Genomic DNA, 23,357 nt, shown 5'->3' on the forward strand with positions numbered 1-23,357 from the left:
AAGACTTCAAGCCTCCCCACTTTCTCCATGCATCAGAATATAAAACAAGAACATCAACAGGAAAGTACACTAGCTTGACGAGTTTCAGCAATCTTGGGAAGACATGACACTTCACACCACGACAGAAGACTGTACAAAGCAAATTCAAGGGGCATAACTGGAATTCTCTACCTCTAAGCTACCAGTATAAAACCACAGGCTGCAGGAGAAGAGGTATCCATAGCTGACATTAAACAAAACTAAAAGGACAATGTGTCTTCTGGTGGATTTGAACAACACACACAGAGAACCCAGCTGCATAAGCTCTTTCAGATAGAAACTTTGTACTTTTTCAGAACAACTAGACAATATAAAAATTCAATCTTTCATTTGACCACTAGACTTACAGGTCAGACAAGCTGGCAACAATTTTACTTCAGGACACAATTAACTTCGTAGCTTGCGAGTTCTTCATTTTGAAATACCAGTTCACATACTATCAATAATGCATATAGTTTTTGCTTCTTGCATGGAGTAGAAGGCTCAAGAAACAAAAAGGCAACTAAAAATATATCTGTTTTATTTACCGGTTTTCTAAAAAGCAAAGTCATAAAAATTAGTCACAAGTGGCAAAACCAAAATATATTGCACAGTGTACAGAAAACATTGTTGACATGTTGACAAAGTGTCATCACAAATAAATCATCTTACAACAGTTTGGAAAATTACAGCTTCAGAATCTTATCTATAAATGGAGGCATGTAGATTTAAAGTTACAGGAAAATATTTTAATACCACCCTGTAAATGCAAACACTTTAAGGATGCAAGATTAAGTCCATAAGTAAGCACATCCACAAAATGCTCTAAATATACTTTTCTCTTCCTTTCACTAAGTTATGGTTACAAGATGGTCATAAAAAAAAAAAAGAGAACAAATTTAAAAAAAGAAAAAAGAAAAAAGCATGCTAAAGCAAATAAGTTGAAAGTGGTTGAGAATTCCCTGAAAATAATTTGTATAATTATGATGCACTCCTTTACATAAAGCTTTTATTTTTCCCAAACCCTGGTCCAATTAAAACTCTTTGTGCTTACATGTAAAAATGGAATATATTTAATATGTTGGTATAGCTGCACTGTTCCATTTATGATTAAACATTTAATACATTGGACTTGAACACCAACATTTTAAAATTTCTCATTCAGTTTATATTTACATATATTTAAGTTTGACCTTGCTAAACTATTAAAGACAAGAATCAGATCTTGCTGGGTAGTGCTTCACACTACATGTAAGATACTTGTTTTTTAAATTGTGATTCTACTTGTTTCACAAGTTCACATGCTCTGCTATCTGCAGCACCTGTCTCCAATGTAAATTTCCTCATGACACTGGCCAATTAGTAACTAATTGCTTTACACAAATTATTTCTTCCACTAAGCAAATACCAGTCACTTCTGCGTGTTTTTGGTGGTGTCAGATCAAACTTCACATCCTCTTTGTATGCAAAGAGAAATATTTTTGTAGAATGGAAAAAACCTTTGATTTCAGTGAATAGAAATGTTATCCTAATAAAAAAGGAAATGGTTTCCATGAAAAATATTTTAAGACAGACATATCGAAGTTAATTGAATTTCTCCATGTTTTTCACCCCAAGACCTACAGATGACATCTAGCAATATTGCAACTAAAGGTCCTTTAACTAACCAATATATTCAAGTTGCTCTTTTGTGTTCTCTTCCCACATCCAACATGTATAAACAGCACAAGAACATAAAGTACACATATTCAAGTCAATACAATCTCAGAGTCATTAAAATTAAATCCTTGACAGCAAAGGATTCCAGCCACACTAAGTTTTAGATTATGCAATTTAAATATAATGAAAGTCAACATTATTCTCAAAATCACTTCTTTAAGAACTATCTTCAAATAACAAGAAATGCATCTAATCCTCTCTTGCCACATACAAGTTTGGTGTTTGTTTAGCCACACAGGAAAAACTGATGGCCAACCTCCTGACAGAACAAATCAGAAATCAAGGTTAAAGTTATACCAAGCTTTGTCTAACAGTCACTGGAGCATACGCAGTCATCCTCTGCAGTCTTAGTTTTTAAAATCTTTAAGCATAAAGATTTCTTGTGTATAAATTCTCAGAAATTATGCTTCAAGGTAATAAACAGTTCATAGTATTGCAGCGTCCATTTAAATAAAAGGCTACAAAGTTGTCAGCACTCATCTATACTTTCTTACACATTCACATAAGTGTTTTAATTCAAGACCATCTTACAAAATTAGTTCAACATTTCTCAGACAAAAAAAGGTTCCTACATTCAAAACTATAGGAAACAAACAAAGAGGATGGTATGAAAAGGGCAAGTGTGAATTGACTTGCTTGAAGGTTATTTATTCTACTATGCTGGACCACTTCAAATATTAAGAACAATGCTGAAGAGCCACTAAGCAAAATTGCTAGAACAATTTATAATGCTGAATCATTACCAAAAGGAGATTTGAAGAACCGTATGTACGTCAGGGGATTTTCAGTACTCATTAACCCACTCTACAAAAAACAGTAGGCATCAATGAAAGTTTCTATCATTTATAAAGAAATACTTGAGGCATGTAAGTGCAAAATATGAGTCTTTCTTTTTTAAAGAAAAGCTATACCATCTTCAACAATGTCCTTACTGGGAAGAGATTGCCACCATTTAAAAAGAGATTCATTCACAAATGACTCTTCTAGAGCAAGAAAAAACATTTGTTTTTATGAACTGGATTCATCTTGCTGGATACAAGATTAAAACCTTTATGGATCATCACTGTAGTTTTGGAGCAGCTTTGAAAACAACAGGCTCAAAGGCTATGTTTGTTCTTCACTGACTTGACTCAGGGAAACCAAGTTGTTTTCCCCACTGTCTTCAATCATCTCATTAAGGTCCATTTCATGGATTTCTTCATCGTACGACGTATAAAAATTGCTTTGTATATTGTCCTCACAAAAAATACATTCCTAAAAACGAAAATTATAGAAACACTCGTAAGGAAAAAAAAAGCTTTTCCAAACAACAGTCCATTTGCATGCAATGCCCAATTCCAAGGGAACCTTTACATCTGTACTGCAACTACTAAATATTCCACTCCCCAACTTTCCCCACACACGATCATTTTATAATGTGTAGTAAATCAATACAAGTACTTGAGAACTCTACTGGAAGCAGTTATGTCATAGATCATTTATAATGCTGACATTTTACATGCACTTTCAATCACCTTTTCCTCCATTTCATTGCTAACCCTGCAGTAATATATTCAAGTCAGCTGCAGCGCTTAAGAGACTGAAGCAACTGTACGCTTACACAAGGTGGATGCTACAATATATTAATGTTGCAGTAACATTAACATCAGGATTAGGATTCCACTGCAATTCTGTTACACTGACTTTTGAAATAATCAAATGCAGAGGCTCCCTTTGCACATGAGAACGTGCGTAAGAGCTACAAATGATGGAAAGCTTAGGGAAAAGAAAATGCAATCAGGTATTTGAGTGTGAATAAGTAAAACACATGGACAACAAATAAAACTGCAAGGATGCTTTGGTTTTGCTTTCTTTTTTGCTTTTCAAGCCATTAATCCACTTATAGAATCAAGGCAAGAGATGATCCCACATAAGAATTCTGATAGAAAAAAGGAACAGTGTACTCCCATTAATTTTATACTTTCTAGAAAGCAATGGGCATAAATTTCTGCGCACAAAATAAAAATTTTTATGTAGTGAAGTTTCTGGCTCTGTTGATAAATGATTTCAAACAGATACACAGAAATTTAGAAATAGGAAGAAAATTTCTTATACTGTATTCACCGTTACTTTGACTTTCCCATCGGAAAGATGACTTACAGTAAATTAAATCAAGCTAGAAACCACTGCATATAAGTTTGAATTAATTTTTTTCCCCTTACGTAATTGACCCAGCTTTCATAGCAACAGGAATGGAAGAATCTAACATAGGCAGCTAATAATTTAAGCACTGTTGTACATGCAAAAGTAACTCATTTAAACTTACAGAATTAGCAACAGTTTTTGGCAGTCCACCTTGCTGGATCCATGGATGAACTTCAATAAGCTCTCTTTTTTGTTCTTCTGTGAATTTTGGCTGTAGTTTCTGCATTTGCTTTAATTTTTGCTTATCTTCTTTTAAAACTGTTTCCAAATCTCTACAATAAAATGTATTTAGAAATTGAGCTTCAACCGTTTCTGGGATTTATGCCTATATAAGGTTACACAGTCAAATACTAACATTTTTGAAGACTATTTTTGTTCTGGAATGTTAAGCTTACAAATCTTATATTGGAAGAAAATTAAGTGTGGTTATTTCAGCAGCTTTCTGCATTTGCAGACAAATTTAACGCATCTTTGCTGGCTCATTGTCTTTTCAAATCCCATCAGTGAAAACAGTTTTCTTAGAGCTATTCAGGCAGCACCACCAGTGAAACCATCAAGAACTCCAGTTTCCCCCCTGCTGCTGCTGCAGTAAGTTCCGAGTTCCCCTTCACTGGGAGGACAACCCAGAACAGACACTAGATGCACATGAGATAATAAAGCAGAATAAGTAAAATATGTTTAAGAAGGTCATCAGGAATAGATTAAACTTCTAGACTGAGAGGGAGAGATTTAGAAAACACTGCTCTATTTCAGCAGCCATTCTCCCTGCCCCCCCCCCCCCCCCCCCCAATGCCCCACCTTGATTCAGAAACTTTAAAAACCCACACCACACCAAACATTTACAGGCTGCATACCTCTATAAAAGATGACAATAGAAAGCAAGTTCCAAGAAACCCAGTACTATTTCTGTTCCTGACAGCATACCTAAGAACAGGTTGGCTTTACACTTCTCTTCTTGGACATCACGTTCTGATAGTGAGCTTAACTCTTCTTACCACAATATCCTGTTTTATACTATGTTCTCCTTGGCAGGCTTTGCTACTCTTACAGTCTACCAGAATTCCCATCTATAGTTGTCAACCCTTCAGGCTACAAAACCTGAGAAATGCCAGGGTATTTTTAATTATAGGGAAAAATTCTAAGGTTCTTATGATGTGTTCTCTATTTCTGCCCCCATCATCCCTGTGCTTCTGTATTTTGAAAGCTTGTTTTCCTTCCCTTTCAAAAGGCTTGTCTTTACTGAGACTTCTTATTCCTTTCAAGATATCACTCACTGCTCCCAAGAAATATAAACAAGAAGATTAAAACAAAAAGTCCGCAGACTTGTCACCCCCTCTCCCCCTACATCTACTCTTTGCTATTGAAGCAGGAATTTTTTTTTTAAAAGTTTTTTTCTATTAGAAAGCTAATTATTTTTACCTTCTACTTCCTTATCCTATTTGAATGAGAATTTATTGAGAAGAATGAACATGTGGAAGTTAACAATCCAGGAGATAACTCACAGGGCAGAGAAAGCAGCGTGCCATTGAATGTGGCATCTCAAAGACAACAGCCAGGGAGTAAAGATTTTCCATGCTACAGACCATCTTTAGATCTAAGCATACTTGCCAGGATCTATTAATCAGACTACAAGGGTTTCCAGGCAAGTAGTTACAAATCACTAACTATAAAACAGCTTCAAAAAAATATACAGTTAATTTCAACTCAGGTAATTGATCTAAAAATCCAGGTATGCCTCATCAAATAATTTTTACTTTTTGAGAACTTCTTGTGTAATATACAAAAGATATAAAGGAAGCAAGAATTCTTCTTGACACTGAGCTAAACATTAAAACCAATTTACTTCTATTGAGACAGATATTCATATATATCTTTCCTTCTGTAGACCCTGCTCCCCGCAACATATATAAAATTCATGAAGGACTACAACATTTGAATTACCGTGAAGGTATCTGGTAAGTCATCATAACAGTGTCATCTGTGTTTGCCATTAAAAGCCATATAGGATCCTGAAGGACATATTTAATGAAGTGCTCACTTTCTTCCATTTCTGCCTTCATTTTGGTTTTATGATGATTTTCTGAGGAATCAATACTCCCAAAGTATTTGCTGGTATGACTAGTTTCACTACTACCTTTAAAAAGAAATTTAAAGTTTCATTATAAATTGTCAAATACATAGATTATGTGAATACTTTTGAAAATAGATAAGATTAAAAAGAACTGAAAGCATAAATACAATCACTATTTTATTTCATTTTTTAAACAGAGGGAACTTCCACTCCTAAGGAACTGCATTAATATTTTAGCACTCAAATTCTCAAGCTAATTCTACATTAAATTTCAACAGAATAATTAGCTTAAAGACTCTGAAATGAAACATGGAGAACCGTATCTGTCATACCTACATAGCAACTTAATGTCTATTTTACACACACTTAAAAAAAGGTTCTATACTGTAAATCAATAAATAGAAAAAACTTTCATGTTGTGTAATAAAAAAAATAAATCAAGAATAAACTATGCAATGAGGATTAAAGACAATAGAGATTTTTACATAAAACACTTGATGTTCAAGTGGTGTTTGCAATACCTCACGCTCGAACTCTAAACTAAGAGAGTACTCGCTGCCAGTGTTACCTGTTCTGCTCCCTGACATGCCACAGCCATTGGATCCAGACCCCAGAGACTCAGCAGCTGCAGATACACCACTCCCTGAAGAAGCTGAGCCAGTGCCTGAACACGCATCTTCTTGAAGTAAAATGTCAAGCAGGACACTAGACATGGAGAGTGCATCACTATTTTGAGCATCCATTGGAGATTCAGCCTAGTGATAAGAAGGGGAAGGGAAAAAAATAAAATAAAAAAACAAAACCAAGGCTATTTCATTACTAATCATCTACATTTAGCATTAATACATTTCACTTTATATTCTAATATGTTTACACAGTTATTCAAAGACAGACAACCACCAATAACATATGCCATATGCAGAGACCAACTGAAGAATAATGAACTGATAGGCAGAGAAGCGGTCCTTCATTAAGATTGAGATTTCAATCCAATTTCTGTTAAGAAAAATAAATATAGCTTAGTGAGGAAGTAAGGAGGGCATTTGCTATTCAGCTTTGACAGCCGCTACTGTCCTGGACAAGTCAGAATTTACCCAAGCCACCTAAGACATACTTGCAGTTGCTCCTACTATAATGTACCTCAAAGATTTGCATCAACAGTCCATCACTGTTACTACTCTCAATACATGATGAGAAGAAAGAAGGTGTTCCCAGATGCAAGCTTCCAAGGCACAATAATTTATTTGTATGTTTTTAAGGGAAAAAGCATTAACTATGTTGATTTCTAACATAAGCAAAACCTCACTGCAAGTCAGTTTGAAGATTGACTATTTGAAATTAAGGTTGACAAAACTTAGCAAAATACGTAATAATGAAAAGAACTAGCTTTATCCTTAACACACTCCTGAACAAATGCCCATATTGCCCTCATTTTCCAGTAAGTGATAAGGAAATTACTGAAAGTTACATTTTGCAGGTTTCTAAAGAATAGAAACTAACAGTTTGAAGAAATTCAAAAGAATTTTCCAGCAAAATTGTTACTATTACGTTTTGTTATCAAGCTTCTTTTAATACAGCAGAGGCATCTCAGAGCATGCTGTAAGATGCACTGTCACAGACTGTCGCAGATGCACTGTTACACCACAGCACAAGTCAGAGATAAGATTGCAGAGATGTTATGTAGTGCACAGAATACATTTGTCCAAATAAGGCCCTGGATGCATAAATCCCTGAAAATTTCTCCGTAAGTGGCATTTACACAGCTAGTATGATACAGATTTTTTTTAAATGAAAACCAAATGTATTTGTTCTCAGACATGCCTAAAAGTAAAAGCCACCCCTTCCACTGCCTGCTCTCTTTTTATCAGCAGTGCACCCAAGTTCTACTTTGTAACTGCACCATTAGATACAAAGACCAGTTACAAACCACAGAACAAGAAAAGCAGGAGGGAGAAAGGAGCCAGTCTAAAAGGTTTAGGTTGCAACTCCATCCCATCGCGCACTTCGCATTTACAAAGACGCTCTATAGGGCCTTTAGAAAACACTAATATTAGTCTACATCTTTCTGTCATAGAAACCTTTACAGACATATTAACCTTACAGAAACTTCAGATGGAATATTTGTTAAACTGATTTGTCAAAAGTTGAATGAGTCAGGAAATAAAAAACCCTGAAATTACCAAATAGCTTACCACAGTTTTAGTGCACCAAATAAATCAGCTTCTTTCAGACCACTTATAGATTGTTTCTCCCCTCCACACAAATTCACTAGCCCAAAACTTTTTGTTAAAAATAAAGCACTCGTATTATTTTAAATCTGTTTCAGTGCTTTTCAATAGGCTTATCCATATTCATACTTAAAAAAAAAGTGGAACAAAACTGTTTCATGATGTATTTCCAAGCTTCCTAGTGTAACTTTAGAAGAAGAACAAGGTGGTTTTAATTTTTAAAAGTTTGACTATTCTAATTATTGGATTTCATGCTTTATTCAGTCTGCTGAAGTTTGAATTTACTGACTACAATTGTCAGTCCATCTCCTGGCATTATATTGACCGATTACTGTCTATCATTAAAAAATAGATCCCACAAGTGAAATGACTGAAAACAATGTGGCAGAGACAGGAAAACAGGGAGAAGGGGGGAAAACCCAAAACATTTTAGGCATCTCTACATATTAACAACTTCAGATATGTTCAACAATGTGAAGACTTTAAAAAAAACTAAAACCCATCAGCATACTTACTGGCAAGGATCCCTTTCCACTACAGTCATCAGTTGTCATGATTTTGCCGATGGCTCCTTCCTCACTTAAAGCTCCGTGTAAACCTGCAGGAGCTCCACTTTCAGCAGTTTTTGAGGTTTCTTCTAACTGCAGAAGATTCAAAGGAGAACTGCACCTTGACTGGAACAGAGGCGGTGAATCTTGAGGACCCACTGACTGTGGAGTGCAGGAACGGGATGGCTCATTTCGTGGCTCTGTGACAGGAACCTTTTCACTCTCTGCTGGTGGATTATAATGGAATGGCTGCGTTGGAAAAAACGCCTGTTGTGGGAAAGGGCTGGGTGTAGCGAATGGTGGCTGTGACGGAAATACTGTCTGTGAAGAGAAACTGGAATGGGCAGGAAAGTTGGGTTGGCTGTGGTAAAGCGTTTGAGGCAAGTTATTGTTCATCTCTGGGTAGACGTAGTTGGGGAGCACAAGAGCTACGACAGGTGTCATGAGGGGTGCAGAGAACTGGGATGGTTGCACAGGGCAAGTATTTCCAGAGTCTGGCAACTGATTAAAACCAGAGAGTGAAGTCTCAGGAGCTGGTGGCACAGTCCCTCCTGCTGGAAAAACAGGAAGCGGATATGCAGGCATAACAGTGGGAAAAGACATCGCTGAATAGCTTGCTTGTGAAGTGTCTGATGGTGACCAAGCGGTAGCATTTAAGCCTTGAAGAGGGAACCGATGGGGGAATTTAGTTCCAGAAGTTGTACTGTCTGAAGACTCCTGTGGTTTAATGCGCTTTGATTTCCTGTTCTTTCCACTTTTCTTCCAAGGCTGATCCATTCCAGAAGTGCCATTTCTTTGTCCACGGCCACCTGCAAAACACAAAAAACAAACAAAAAAACCCCACCACATCAGGAAGGATCCTACTTGCAATCTGATGGAGCCCTTCCATTTCGTCTTCCCTATAAGTTACTCAAAACCACAGGTCTGAACTTAGCCTATGCAAATGGAAGCATTTGGGAAGAAGTCAGGTTCACTTTTACCTCTAGCACAAGAGCTGAGCTAACTGGGCAATGAAAACCATGCTGACACACCATGGAAGAAAAGAGGGCAGCAGTGGATCAATTCAGGCTCAGATACGTGTCACCCAAACATCACAAAGCTGCCAAACAGTGGCTCCCAGAGGGGCAAACTTCTAATTACTCCAGCAATTATGATGAAAGCAGTATGGGATATGACTGAAAGCATTTCCAGAGAGTTAAGGTCATGCAGGTTCATAACTGAAAAGGTGACAAAAAAAAGCAGGAGAGAAAATACACATAAAGAAGAGAATGTCCTGAGGGGAGAAAAAAAAAAAAAGCATGCTACCCTTGCAAGCTTATTTTAGGAGAAGTCTGCACCAAGCAGCTCCCCTAGGTGAAGGCTGTCTGTTCATCTGATTACAGACATAAGGAAATCCATAAAGTATCTTCCGGCACTAAAAGCTGTTCAAACTTTTTGTTTGTCTAAAGCTTATTTAGATAGGCTGAAAGTTTATAGAGCATAAAGAGTGCAAGGTGACTAAAGGGTTCCAGAACAGGTTTCCTAAATCAAGGATCTGCATAACTTTTAAATAAAAAAATGAAAGATAAGAATCTGCAAGAAATGCTTAGCAGTGTCTGACTTCTGTTCCAAGTCAAGTCAAGACTGAAAAGTCAGATCAGAATCAAGCACTTCTGAAAATGCATTCGGAGTTCCTAGTCCTAATAAAAACTAAATCTCACTATTACGGCTAGTCTGTGCCATTTCCATTCCACTGATCACATTATTAACTTAAAAGCAACGAAACAGATTGCTTCACTGATTACACAATAGCAGAATGGGGAGAACTGGATGTAGAGGGGCTGAAAACAAAACAAAACCACAAATCTGAAAAAAGACAGATGGAAAGACAGAAGGAAAAGAAAAGCAAGGGAATACAAGCATAGATACAGTAAAACAAACATGCTAGAGCATGGCTTTTGTCCCTTGAAAGTAGATACATGACAGTAGTAGTATAGTGAACAGATAAAAATCAAAACATTTGTTACTAAAACGTTCATTATTACATTAAAAGCTATATTCCACTCTCAATCTTCAAGCAAGACTTATCAGAAATAATTTTTCTGTGGACTTTAAAAATGGCATGCAACTGTCACTATTCACAGTGACCCCACAATACAGCTAAAAATGGAAATGCCCTCTCAACTGGATTTACTTCTATATAAATACAAGTTTTATTGTGAAAACTATTGCCATACCACGTTCACCAGGCCGTCCTTTTGGTTTATCTTGTAAGTAGTAATTGCAGTGGGACTGAAAAATGTTAAATCTCTTGATTTCTTTAAACTTATTCAAAAAGCTCTGTTCCTCTTTTTGTGTATGCACTGCAAGGACTTCCTTTGTAAGTCCCAGTTTTTTAAAGGGCTCCTTTTCTTGATTTACATGCGCAGAGCTGGATGGAGGGGCAAGAAGTTGGCCATCGAGGAGTTCTGCTCCATTTGGACCATCTTCTATCATTTCTACAGAAATAGGAGGAAAAAAATAAATCAGGATGAAGCAGCTCTATATATGCATTTTTAAGCTATTACAATTCTGTAATAATTTTGTTGTAAGTTTAAGATACAAATTCTGCCCCTATTTATTACATTTTCTTACAGCTAAAATGTTCCTATGGAAATGCAAGTCACAAGCAGATACTAGCTGTTTACACATCTGAAATTTAAACTTGCTAGCAATCGCCATTTTAGAGAAAATTTATTAGCAAAATCATACCTAGTTCAGGTTGTGGTTTTTTGTCTCCAACGTGAACAATGGTGCTACTGTAGCTGCACTGACTTGTGAGAGAGACAACACTTTCAGGCTTGCCAGGTAAAGCCAAAGATGTTAAGTGAGCACCAACCACCGGGGGACCATTTGATTTACCAGATGCCTTCAACACAGCAGGATCTATTAAAAGAAATAAAGTTGTTGTTTATTCAGCATAACAGCAAATGCAAGTTACATGCTGCTAAGGTTGCAAAACAGCAGAGGAGATGCTAAACTGTGCTTGACAAAACACAAAACGAACATTTACTTTACGCATTCCACCAATGTTTTAGGAATAGAATAACTTCTGAGCAACCAAATCCAATCCTCTACTTTCACATACAGCCAAACCAAATCTTTTCAATTAAGAACTTTTTGCTCTTTACTGGTCTTCACTGTTCTTTCATGACAAAATTTTGGAAAACATTTCTAGCCTCTTCCAGCCTAAGATTAAGACCTGCCCAGCTCCCATATTGTTGTACACTAATCTCTGTCATTAGCTGGTTATCTTAACAGCTTTGCTCTGAGCATCCACCTATTTAAATTCTCTCACTTGAAAGCTGTACACAATAATCCAGCAGAGGTCATACCAGTGCCTCATAAAACAGCATTAAAACATTCCTTCTCCAGCAGGAATACTTGGCATAAGACATATTTAAGACCTTAAGTTTGCCTTTTTCCTGACTAGAGTATGCTGGTGGCTTCATTGTTCTCAGTGATCGGTGCACCAAAGAGCTAGTCAACACACATCTTCTCCCATCAGCTAGAACTGCATAAACTCCAAATGACAGTAGAAATTGTGTTCCTAATTGCATGATTCTAGTTTTACCATTTCCTCCTCTCTAGTTCTCAAGGCATTTCAATTCCTTCTACAGGACACTTCGTTCCTATGTATACTGATACCTTCCAATTTGATTCTAAAAGCTGCATTAGAACTTTTTTAAAGCTCAAAAGCATATTCAGATGAGATCATTCCCAAGACCAATTTTTGAGAAACTCCACTAGACACTTCCCCTTCAGCCTCATATAATGACAAGGTTGAATCAGCAAGTATCTCATTTACTCTTTTCAATCAAGAAAAAGCTGTGATGTACAGATACCTCCCAAGGGCTGTATAGTGTTATCAGCTGGTTTTTGTTCATGAACTCCAGAATTCAGTGATGCAACACTTGATGAAGGCTCACATTTTCTTTTTGCTGTACCAGGCACATTACAACTCTCCAAGTACCTAAAATACAATGATTTAACAATATTAGATATGCAAATCTTAAGTCTAGAGGTTATGAGTAATTTACACCCTGGTTGCTTACCTGATGACACTGTCCAGACAGCTAATCTGTTGATAAGAATACACAGGCTGTTCTTTCCAAGCCAACTCTTCAGTAGTCACATTTTTAGGAGCAGCTGTTACTGCAGTATCCTTTCCCACTGCATCTTTCACCTGACCACCAGGACCATTTTGTTTTTCTGTGAAAAGAGGTACTGCTATTATGCAATTATGGCATTAAATCCTTGCGAATTCCCCTAAAAGCAACAGTAAAAGTTCTTTTTTATACATATTTCTTAACAGGTCACAAGTTCACCACTGCAAAGCATGTAAGAAGTTTGCACACTAACAGACGAACGTTGTGTAAATATCTTCCTGTTCCTATGGATTCTTGGAGGTGTGAAGTTTAGTTAAGTTGATGCATATTGATCCAAAGGGAATAGATATTATGGCTATAAGAGAATAGATATCATTAGAGTTGAAACACACTCAGTATAAGGACGACTCTCGTGCCCATAAGTTATAACAAAGTATTAGAATGATAACCTATTAATGTATGCAGAATGTAAGATTTTTCATTTATCAGCTTAAAAATTCCTGAGGTTACAATGCAAACAGGAAAGACAACATCCATAACGTTTTCCTCCACCTAAATGAAAAGGTGACGCTTGACTTGTATGGAAACATGAATTACAATTAAGGTACTTCAAAACAACAGCTTTAAGACATGCCTTAGCTGTGTGTTATACCATTATCAATTCAGACATAGCTGAACGCAATATTTTCCTGAACCCAGTGGACAGACACAGGATAATATAATTTTAATTTATAAAAATGCTGTCTTTATGCATTGATTAGAACTAAACTAGAAACAAATATCTTACTGTCATATCGTATGAGGCACCAACACAATAGACTAATACTTAACTAACTTGATAATGTCTTACCTCCAAGAGTCTCTCTCTTACATCCCAGTTTTGCTTTATTGTCAGTGAAAATACGCTGTCCTTTATTTTTGACCTTACGGGCATCTTGACAAACCTCCTGAAAGCAGGTCGTTAAAAAGAGTTATTAAAAAATTCTGATATAAAACATCATGCATAGTGATTCCTCAGTAGACTAAATCAAACCTTAGTTAATGTCTATCTTACAATTAGTCTGATCAAGGGAGAAATTCTGATGTTTAGAATTTTACTGTGCAGCAGCAGAATTTTGGGAATTGGATACAGAAGAAATTTACAGTATGGTTTTTGTACACAATTACTCTGTATTTTGTTTAATATGGTTGAATGACTTGGATAGGAAAATATAAAGATACATTACAAACAAGACTTCAAGAAAAAAAAAAAAACACAACACAAAACAGCATCACTCAGTAAACAAAAATACTGCTGCTAAGACTGAGAACTTTTTGTGCTAGAAGTTTAACCAAGCACTGACAGGATGTTATAGAACTATATTATAAGAGTCTTCACTATCTGGAAATACTGAATAAAAGATAGGTATCTATTCCCCTCAAAACCAAGATCTCCTCAAACATTACTACATTTCAGAGCTATGCAGAAAAGTAAGTTATCTGTTAAACAAAAACATCCAGAGAGTGCTTAAGCCACTAGTGTTTAAGGACTGAAAGCCAGGAAAGTGACCACCTTGCCAATAGCGGTAGTCTGCCATGCCTGATTACAGAAGCAGAAATCAGATTTGGGAGAATTAGCCTATAAGCAATATAATTAAATAAAGGAAAATTTTGGCTTTCAGAATTAAATGCACCTCAATGAGCTACACCAAATTTGGGAAGAATGACAGGAAAGCCAACATGACTAGAGATGTTAAAAGGTGCAGTTCCTTTGACTGCATCCACATTCAGTACATTACTGTCCATCTGATTTACCTTGCCTATGGAATAATTCTGTTAAGCACAAACACAAATGTAATGTTGCTGTTTTGTTCAGACTAATGGAAATAAAAAAATTACATCTCGCTATCAGCTAGATGTAGCGGAGGCCCAATCTACAATAAAGTGAAGTTTTAAGCTCAAAAAATTTTTAATTTTATTCCATTCCATTTATTTAATTCTATCTTGTATAGTGTATTTTTGCAACATAAAAAGTGATCAAGGTCAAGCTATCACTTGGTTATGCAGTTATTACTGCATTTTATCTTCTTAGTTTCATTTGGGAAAACAGTAATTACAGATTTTCTCCTCCCAAAAGAAACTGCTTTCAAATATCCAGCTGGTTTTCCCCATAAACACAGCATATAACATATAGTGGACATTAGAATAAGTTAATACACTGTACAGGTTTAAATTCTTTACACACACCAACTTTCATGCCTATAACTGCTTCAGTACCCTGAGACTTTATCTATCCCATAAATGTTTATTCCCCCAGAAAGAAAGTTTTTTCCATGTTAAACAAAAAGGAAAGATCACCTTTTCCTTTTATTTTCTTCCATCCCTAATTTATGCTAAAAGTAAAAAAAATCCCACATTCACTAGTTTCTTTTGTGCCACATATTTGAATAAGAAAAGCCAAACCTACTGGTTTATCCTTATGAGTGTCTTCATTGTTATTTCCTGTGCTGTCACTGGAGGATGCCACGCTCATTAAGTGCTCATGAGAGCCATTGCTACCTAGACTTCCGTAGCCACTGGATCCACTGTTGTGTACAGGCTGTTAACAACAACAACAACAAATATATATATGTATACATATGTGTGTGTGTACACACACACACCCCCCCACACACACACACCCCTCAGCATACCAGCTTGAAACGAAACTGAAATTGTTACCAGTAATTCCATGTGAAGAAAAAAGGATTTATTTTAGGTTTGGGTGTTTTGGGGTTTGGTTTTTGTGGGGTTTTTTTTGTTTGGTTGGTTTTTTGTTTTTTTTTCCTGAGGACTCCATAGCTGCATGACATCCTTAAAATACTAACTGCAGCTTTAACATACTTCAGTAAGTCTTGTCTGGTAATCATGAGTTAAGTAATTTCCAGGACTGTAGCCAGAAATTCCAGTACAGTAGTAGACAGCTAAACAAAATGTCATACAGAGATAAATATCCTTTCTCAGTGTGAAATGAAAAGGGTAACATTAAAGCACATGCTGTACCTGCAATAATAGCCGATATATTTGCTCAGTGATTTCCTGAACACTGGGATGAAGGATTCTATCCTCTGTATAGTTGGGAGCAGCAAAGACATCTTCATTTAAGGGACCCCTGCATAAACCAAACATATCCCAGCTCATTACAAATGCAAGTACTTCAATCACAGGAAGACTGCAACTTCAATTTACCATCTATATAGAGTAAACAGAATCTGATGCTTATTCTATTGCATCTACAACCTTTGAATCCGATAAAATCCACACCCTTACTCACTTTGAGCATGACTTCCCTCTTCTGAAGCATTGAAAGCATTGACAGAATTTGAAGGACTTCAATTTCTTTTTTAAAGCAGTTACTACATTACAACCCCAAATTTGAAAAGGAAGCAATTTGTATGTGTGTGATCCCCCTGCCCCTAAAATCCCTTATGTCTTTCTTAAGGATCACTCTGTAAACCTGAGGGGAGGGAAAATAAAAATAAATTTAAAAAAAAATATATCTTAAAGTCCCAACAGTTTATTGACTTACGTCCTAACTTTGTGTCTTCCAATAATAAATGAAACTTTTCGACTCCAAGGGTTAATGAAACTGGACCAGCTAGTGTCCATGGTTATATAATCTCCATTTCTGGTGCAAAACCTGATTGGTGAATAGTCAAAAGGCTGTCCTCCATACTGAAGTACTGTAATGAATGATTCAAAAACAAATTTCAGATTAATATTAGCACAATTCCACTTAATGATTTGGGATTTTACAGTGAATTGTAAAGGAGGAAGATGATATTTGAAGGAACAAATACCAGATACATCTGTACATTTAGAAATTCTGAGCTCCCAGAATAAGCAGACCTTCATAATTTACTGGATTACGTCAAGAAAATCACCTTCAGAACACAAGCTAGAGATGACTGAAGAAACAGCTTTACATTTTCAAAAAGTTTAACAAATTAACACTGCCAGAATGGCTCCTCTTCTCTGTGAAATAAGAAAGATTATCATTTAAAGTATGACAACTTCTATCACTGCATTCTCAGGAAAATTTTCTTTATGTATGAAATATTAATTTGCAGTCAATTTGTTTACAGCAGACACATGCTTCATAAAACATGAAATTGAGTGATTTCATGTTTTCATCCATTTGCATTAAGAATCAAGTTGTACAGTAAAGGATTCAGTATTTGCTTGCATAAAAATTCATAGTCACACTTAATTTTCACCTCCTACTTGCTGAGGTCTTTGTAGTCATTATTTTTAACTTTTAGAGAAAAAATTGTATTTCTGCCACAGTAAGAGATTACATACTTTTTTTGTGAATTGCTAGCATTAAAGGTCTGTCATTTGGGTGAAGATGCACCAAGACTGGTGTTCCTATTAAGTCCTGAGGTAGGTATCCCAACAGAGGTACTGCTCTGGAGAAAGAAAAACAAAGAAATAAAAATAAAAATCACGTGGAATAAATGTATATTTAATTGTTAAAATGTTTCCATTTTAAGGTGGGGGGTGGTTTTTTTGCTCTTTTTCCTATAAAAAGAATGAACAATTTTAAGTTTAAATTTGGAGAAATAGCAGTGTCAACAGCAGTAGTACTCTTTAAACAAAAGAGTTTTTGTTTGTGGGGTGGTTGGAGGTTTTTTGGTAACTTTACAAACAACATGAGCAGACAAAATCAAGGAGTCTGCTACAGCATTTCTGTCTTTTCTATGCTGCCTAGCTCTAGAGGCATTTTAAAAGAGCATTAATAAAGTTTAATCTTGTAAAACTCTCATGAAGGTAAATAGTGCCCCAATCTATGGGCGGCAAGCCAAGGCTAAGGATCACAGAATTACTACAGCTGAACCAGCAACAGGGTAGTTGACTAGGACTCAAAAAAAATTTCTCACAGGCAGGTTAAGAGTTCAACTCATAAAGGAGCTGCAAGGAAGCAAGTTTCTTAATTAAAATAGATAATTGAAGTAATGTTACTGAATTCCTGCACATTATCAATTACTACTCCCAATAATGTGAATGACTAATTTATGTGATGAAATAATTTTTATTGATCACTTAAAGCATTCATATTAAGAAGAAAGAGTGAAAGTTCACAAACATCAGTTTGCACCTTACCCTGAAAGCTAATCACCAAAAACATGCTTTGGGGAAAAAGAAAACCAAAACCAAAAAAACCTAACACAACATTAAGTCAGTATTACTCAGTGATATTGAGGAAGTTGTCAGATGCCAACAAGTCACCTTGTAAACTCTAAGCACTGTCTACCTTCCCCCAGTTCCATTCACTGACAAATGCCCAGGAGCAGAAAGATACTCTAGCATCTGAATAGCTTTAACGAAGAACTTAGCTGCAGTGCACCACAGACACAGGATCTGTGTTGTGTTGGAACTCAAAAGCATTATGGGACACACGCCTTCAACATTGCACTTCCAATAACCCACTGGAATTAGATCAGTTCCCCAAAATATTAAACATACCCTTCCCACAAAGGGGTTGAGATATTCAGAGAAAAATGAGTACAGCAATTAATGCCTTATTATTGAGCCAATTAGTTAAAATAACAAGTCTTAAAAACTTGTGGATGATCTGAAGCAATAACTTTACAAAGCTGAAACTGGCATGAAACTCATACCAAATCATACCATTTTGACACACTGACATTTAAAAATGCTACCAAGTTCAAAGCACTTAAGAAAAGTTATGCTGCTAGAGGATTTTAAAATACCAATCAACTCTGAATTACTTCAGTTAGAACTTCAAATAACATTGTAAGAAGTAGAAGAAAACACAAATTTGTTCAGCACTGTTCCTATTCTTTGCCGCCTGCTTTATGAAAGGCTGGCAAACTCTACATCCCCTATGCATTTTTATACTGATATGTAGATCACTGGAAGACTCAGTGATCTAGAATATAAGACCAATGAGTAGAGATTGAGCTTGGCTCGCCTGTCCTGATGAAAAGGAGGCTAAGGAATGACCCAGGAGCTTCCCACAGCTACTGGAAAGAGGTGTTACAAAGATAGAGTTAAATTTTCTTGGTGGTGCCAGACAATAAAACTATGGGCAATGGCCTCAGACTGCAGTCTGGAAAGCTTATGCTGGGTGTTAGGAAAAGTTTTTTAACAAAGTGAGTAGTGCAACACAGGAACAGTTTCCCATACAGATTGTGTAACCTCTGTCCTTGGAGGTTTTCTGGCATTATTGAGACAAGGTCACAGCTGACCTAACCTAGAACTGGGCAATGGTTTCATTTCAAGCAAAAGGATGGAACAGAGACCTCCAGCAGTCCCTTCCAACCAGCATTTTGCAATTACATAATGCTGTGTTTGAGAATACTTAATTTACTATCTACTAGAGGCAGTGCCTCAGCATCATTATGCTTCCTCATAATGAATAACTCAAAATAATTCAGAGTTTAAGTTAATAAACTCATTTTATGAATGCAAATGCACATATGGCATAAGAATGGTTGATGAGGAGAGGCAACGAGTTCAGTTTGTGTTTTATAGAATGACATTTAAAGCATCAAAACAACATGAATAAGAAGTCTCTTTATATTCTTATTGCAAGTTAAATAGGAAACTGCTTTAAATTCATTTACTAAGATCACTCCACTGTGAGCTATATAGAACTCCTTACACCCATCGTACACATGAAGTGTCCAATACGTTTCAAAGACAAATATATACAGGAATGATCCATTTAATTTCAGGAAAATATTTATTCTTACTTAACATATTCTGTGCAGAGATCCACTTGCAGAGTTAGGACAAATAAGCATTCTTCCAACTCATGAACACACACTGATTACAGAATTTATTTTATGCAAGTCAGGCAACAGTTTCAGCATTATATTATAAACAATTCTCACTCAACAGTAGGTGTTCAATTGTGTATTTTTAAACATTAGACTCCACTTTCTCTAATAACCTATTGTTTTGTGTATTCCACCTAACCCTGGAGAGCTTAAGAGTAATAAAGTACATATGCATATCTTGGTAAACATTTATCTGGCTGCCAATGCTCTCAGGAGTTAAATAATTAAAAGCAAAATCAACCACACAGACCACAAGAACAGAAATAAATGAAGCAAAGTCCTAATATCAGACCAAGACGTAATCAACCCTCACTGTGAGGTGTTTGAGAATAAGTGGTAACACCAGACTAACAGGAAAGAAGCTTCCATAGTAGCTATAGAGAAGGGATTTACTGTACTCACTCCACCCAAGCCCAAGAATAAGGGCAAAGCTCTTCATTTAGTAATCTTGCCGTTTCTTTTAAGTGACTATCTAAGTTCAAGAATATCTAAGGAACCTGAAGGTGCACAAGTCCATGGGACCTGATGAGTTGCATCCGTGGGTCTTGAGGGAACTGGCGGATGAAGCGGCCAGGCCACTCTCCATCATATTTGAGAAGTCCTGGCAGTCTGGCGAAGTTCCCGCCAACTGGAAGAGGGAGAACATAACCCCCATTTTTAAGAAGGGTAAAAAGGAAGACCCAGGGAACTACAGGCCAGTCAGTCTCACCTCTGTGCCTGGCAAGATTATGGAGCAGAGCCTCCTGGAGACTATGCTCAGGCACATGGAAGATAAGGAGGTGACTGGTGACAGCCAACACAGCTTCACTAAGGGCAAAATTGTGCCTGACAAACTTGGTGGCCTTCTATGATGGGGTTACAGCGTCGGTGGATAAGGGAAGGGCAACTGACATCATCTACCTGGACTTGTGCAAGGCATTTGACACTGTCCCGCATGACATCCTTGTCTCTAAATTGGAGAGACATGGATTCGATGGATGGACCACGCGGTGGATAAGGAATTGGCTGGATGGTCGCACTCAAAGAGTTGTGATCAACGGCTCAATGTCCAAGTGGAGAACAGTGACGAGTGGTGTTCCTCAGGGGTCGGTACTGGGACCAGCACTGTTCAACATCTTTGTCGGCGACATGGACAGTGGGATCGAGTGCACCCTCAGCAAGTTTGCCGACGACACCAAGCTGCGTGGTGTGGTCGACACGCTGGTGGGAAGGGATGCCATCCAGAAGGACCTTGACAGGCTGGAGAGGTGGGCCCATGCGAACCGCATGAAGTTCAACAAGGCCAAGTGCGAGGTCCTGCACGTGGGTCGGCGCAATCCCAAGCGTGGCTATAGGCTGAGCAAGGAACGGATTGAAAGCAGCCCTGAGGAGAAGGACTTGGGGGTATCGATTGATGGGAAGCTCAACATGAGCTGGCAGTGTGCGCTTGCAGCCCAGAAAGCCAACCGTGTCCTGGGCTGCATCAAAAGAGGCGTGACCAGCAGGTCAAGGGAGGTGATCCTGCCCCTCTACTCGGCTCTTGTGAGACCCCACCTGGAGTACTGCATCCAGCTCTGGGGGCCCCAGTACAGGAGAGACATGGAGCTGTTGGAGACAGTCCAGAGGAGGGCCATGAAGCTGATCAGAAGGCTGGAGCACCTCTCCTATGAGGACAGGCTGAGAAAGTTGGGATTGTTCAGCCTGGAGAAAAGGCAGCTCCGGGGAGATCTAATTGTGGTTTACTAGTACCTGAAGAGGCCTACAGGAAGGATGGTGAGGGACTGTTTATCAGGGAGTGTAGTGACAGGACAAGGGGTAATGGGTTTAAGCTGAAGGAGGGTGGATTTGGATTAGATGTTAGAATGTTTACTGTTAGGGTGGTGAGGCACTGGAACAGGTTGCCCACAGAGGTTGTGGAGGCCCCATCCCTGGAAGTGTTTAAGACCAGGTTGGACGAGGCTTTGGGCAACGTGGTCTAGTGGAGGGTGTCCCTGCCTGCAGCAGGGGAGTTGGAACTAGATGATCTTTGAGGTCCCTTCCAACCCAAACCATTCTATGATTCTATGACTACTGGAAATAAACGAGCTGGGGGTGCATGGAGGAAGGAACATTGTGCCATTAGCCTATTTGAAAAGATAAACCAACCCTGCAAAGTTGCAGTTGGCTTGGAGTATGTGTGGGAATGAGAGGGAGAGAAAAATCCATGAAGAGGACAGAACTATGCTGGACTAAGTAGTTCTTTTGTCAACTTAAGCTGTTTAGAGAGACCGTATAAATCATACCATGAAAAAACAATTTGTCAGCATTACATTATCTTCTATCCTGCAGGAACTCTTCATATTAAGCCACAACGTATGCACAAGTTGACCAAAAATAGCTGTACCTTAAACTCCAAGCTTATCCCCACCGATTAGCCATTGTCGTCTTCTATAGTAGTCTCCAGTAGCTATTATGTCTGGCAATTCTTGTTTAATAAAAAAACACGTGTGCTGCAGTAATACCGATGTGCCTGACCTCTCTGCAGTTAAGTTGTCTCAAAAATCAAACAGTAATTTTACCTTATTGAGTCCAAACTTCCCAATAACCTCCTTTCCCCCAATCTCTCTCTCCTCTGCTGCAGTTAAAGATTTTGCCAAGAACAGCATATTTCTTCAGAATCAAGAAGATTTCCCAAAAGATACCACAGAAAACCAAAACTGTCCATTATACTGTTACTCTGTCTATAGCATACTTCCCACCTAGACCTACAAAGAAAATTTTAGTATTCTGGGATTCTCCCGTTCTCTTGTTTTTAAGCATTCTAAGAAGTCAGATGCTACTATTGCAGCCAACTTAGTTTTCACTAATGAGAAAAAAAAAATCAAAATAAAATCCCACATACAGCACATCAGAAACCATCATGAAGAAAATATCAAGTAAAACAAGGGAAGAGGAAGAGAGAAGGAAAAAGTAGCCTGTGTTTTCAACTCAGGAACAAGTGAATTCTCTTGTCAAGTCTTCAAACCACTACAATATTCCAAAGTGCATCCCTGTCCTTAAAAGCTTGTTGAGATTATCGTCTCCTCCTCAGCCAAGTATGCTTTAACTCTGAAGGAGTATCTTCCGTTCTTTTCTTAGAACTCACATTTCCATCATCTAAACATCCTTTGAAAGGCCCCAGGCAAAAGCAATCCAGAAAACTAAAGGAAAGCTTTGTTTACACCTTACTTCCTGAGCCTCTACGTATGCCTTAAGATCACAGATGGCATATTTGGTTCTACTCTGAAAATGTGAATATTTACTCTAATCACCTTCTGTGATCGTCAAAGCAACGTGAAGTCTTCAGCCAATAGAATTTGAGTAGATTTTGTATACAGACAAGAACAGCAAGAACTATGAAGACTGTAGTTTGAACTGAGAACACAAAAATTTTTTTATTTTTAAATATCTAATGGTGCATTTAAAAGACATGCCTCTAATTGTACATGGGCCAGCAGAAAGTGAGAGCAACATATTGTTTGTTATTAATAGGATCAAACTTAAAAGAAAAAAAAAAAAGCCCCAGAAATTCTCATGCAGGTAATGATTGTTAGCACAGGAATTTTCCTGACTATGGGTTTCATTCATTGAATTTATGTCCAGATCTGCCTCAGATAGAAGAAAAAGGGAAGAACAAGTTG

General features: G+C 37.4%; 1 protein-coding gene across 21 annotated transcripts in view; it reads right to left on the bottom strand.

Annotated features, from left to right (window-relative positions):
* Window positions 1-542: 542 nt before the first annotated feature.
* Window positions 543-23,357, bottom strand: part of PER2 (period circadian regulator 2) — a 51,576-nt gene continuing 28,761 nt past the window's right edge. For 20 of the 21 annotated variants that reach the window (XM_054834714.1, XM_054834725.1, XM_054834722.1 and 17 more), the window contains 14 exons: window positions 17,216-17,322; window positions 16,443-16,596; window positions 15,917-16,025; window positions 15,342-15,473; window positions 13,746-13,842; window positions 12,842-12,998; window positions 12,632-12,759; window positions 11,499-11,672; window positions 10,985-11,245; window positions 8,736-9,577; window positions 6,561-6,747; window positions 5,863-6,055; window positions 4,043-4,193; window positions 543-2,991 (listed from right to left, as the gene is read on the bottom strand). In XM_054834714.1, the coding sequence (XP_054690689.1) occupies window positions 2,842-2,991; window positions 4,043-4,193; window positions 5,863-6,055; window positions 6,561-6,747; window positions 8,736-9,577; window positions 10,985-11,245; window positions 11,499-11,672; window positions 12,632-12,759; window positions 12,842-12,998; window positions 13,746-13,842; window positions 15,342-15,473; window positions 15,917-16,025; window positions 16,443-16,596; window positions 17,216-17,322 (2,842 nt within the window). In that variant the 3' untranslated portion in view covers window positions 543-2,841. Of the gene's footprint in view, window positions 2,992-4,042; window positions 4,557-5,862; window positions 6,056-6,560; window positions 6,748-8,735; window positions 9,578-10,984; window positions 11,246-11,498; window positions 11,673-12,631; window positions 12,760-12,841; window positions 12,999-13,745; window positions 13,843-15,341; window positions 15,474-15,916; window positions 16,026-16,442; window positions 16,597-17,215; window positions 17,323-23,357 lie in introns of those variants that run through there. The other variant, XM_054834729.1, reaches the window with a different exon arrangement.

This window comes from Grus americana, chromosome 9 (genome assembly GCF_028858705.1).
Source record: "Grus americana isolate bGruAme1 chromosome 9, bGruAme1.mat, whole genome shotgun sequence".
NCBI lineage: Eukaryota > Metazoa > Chordata > Aves > Gruiformes > Gruidae > Grus > Grus americana.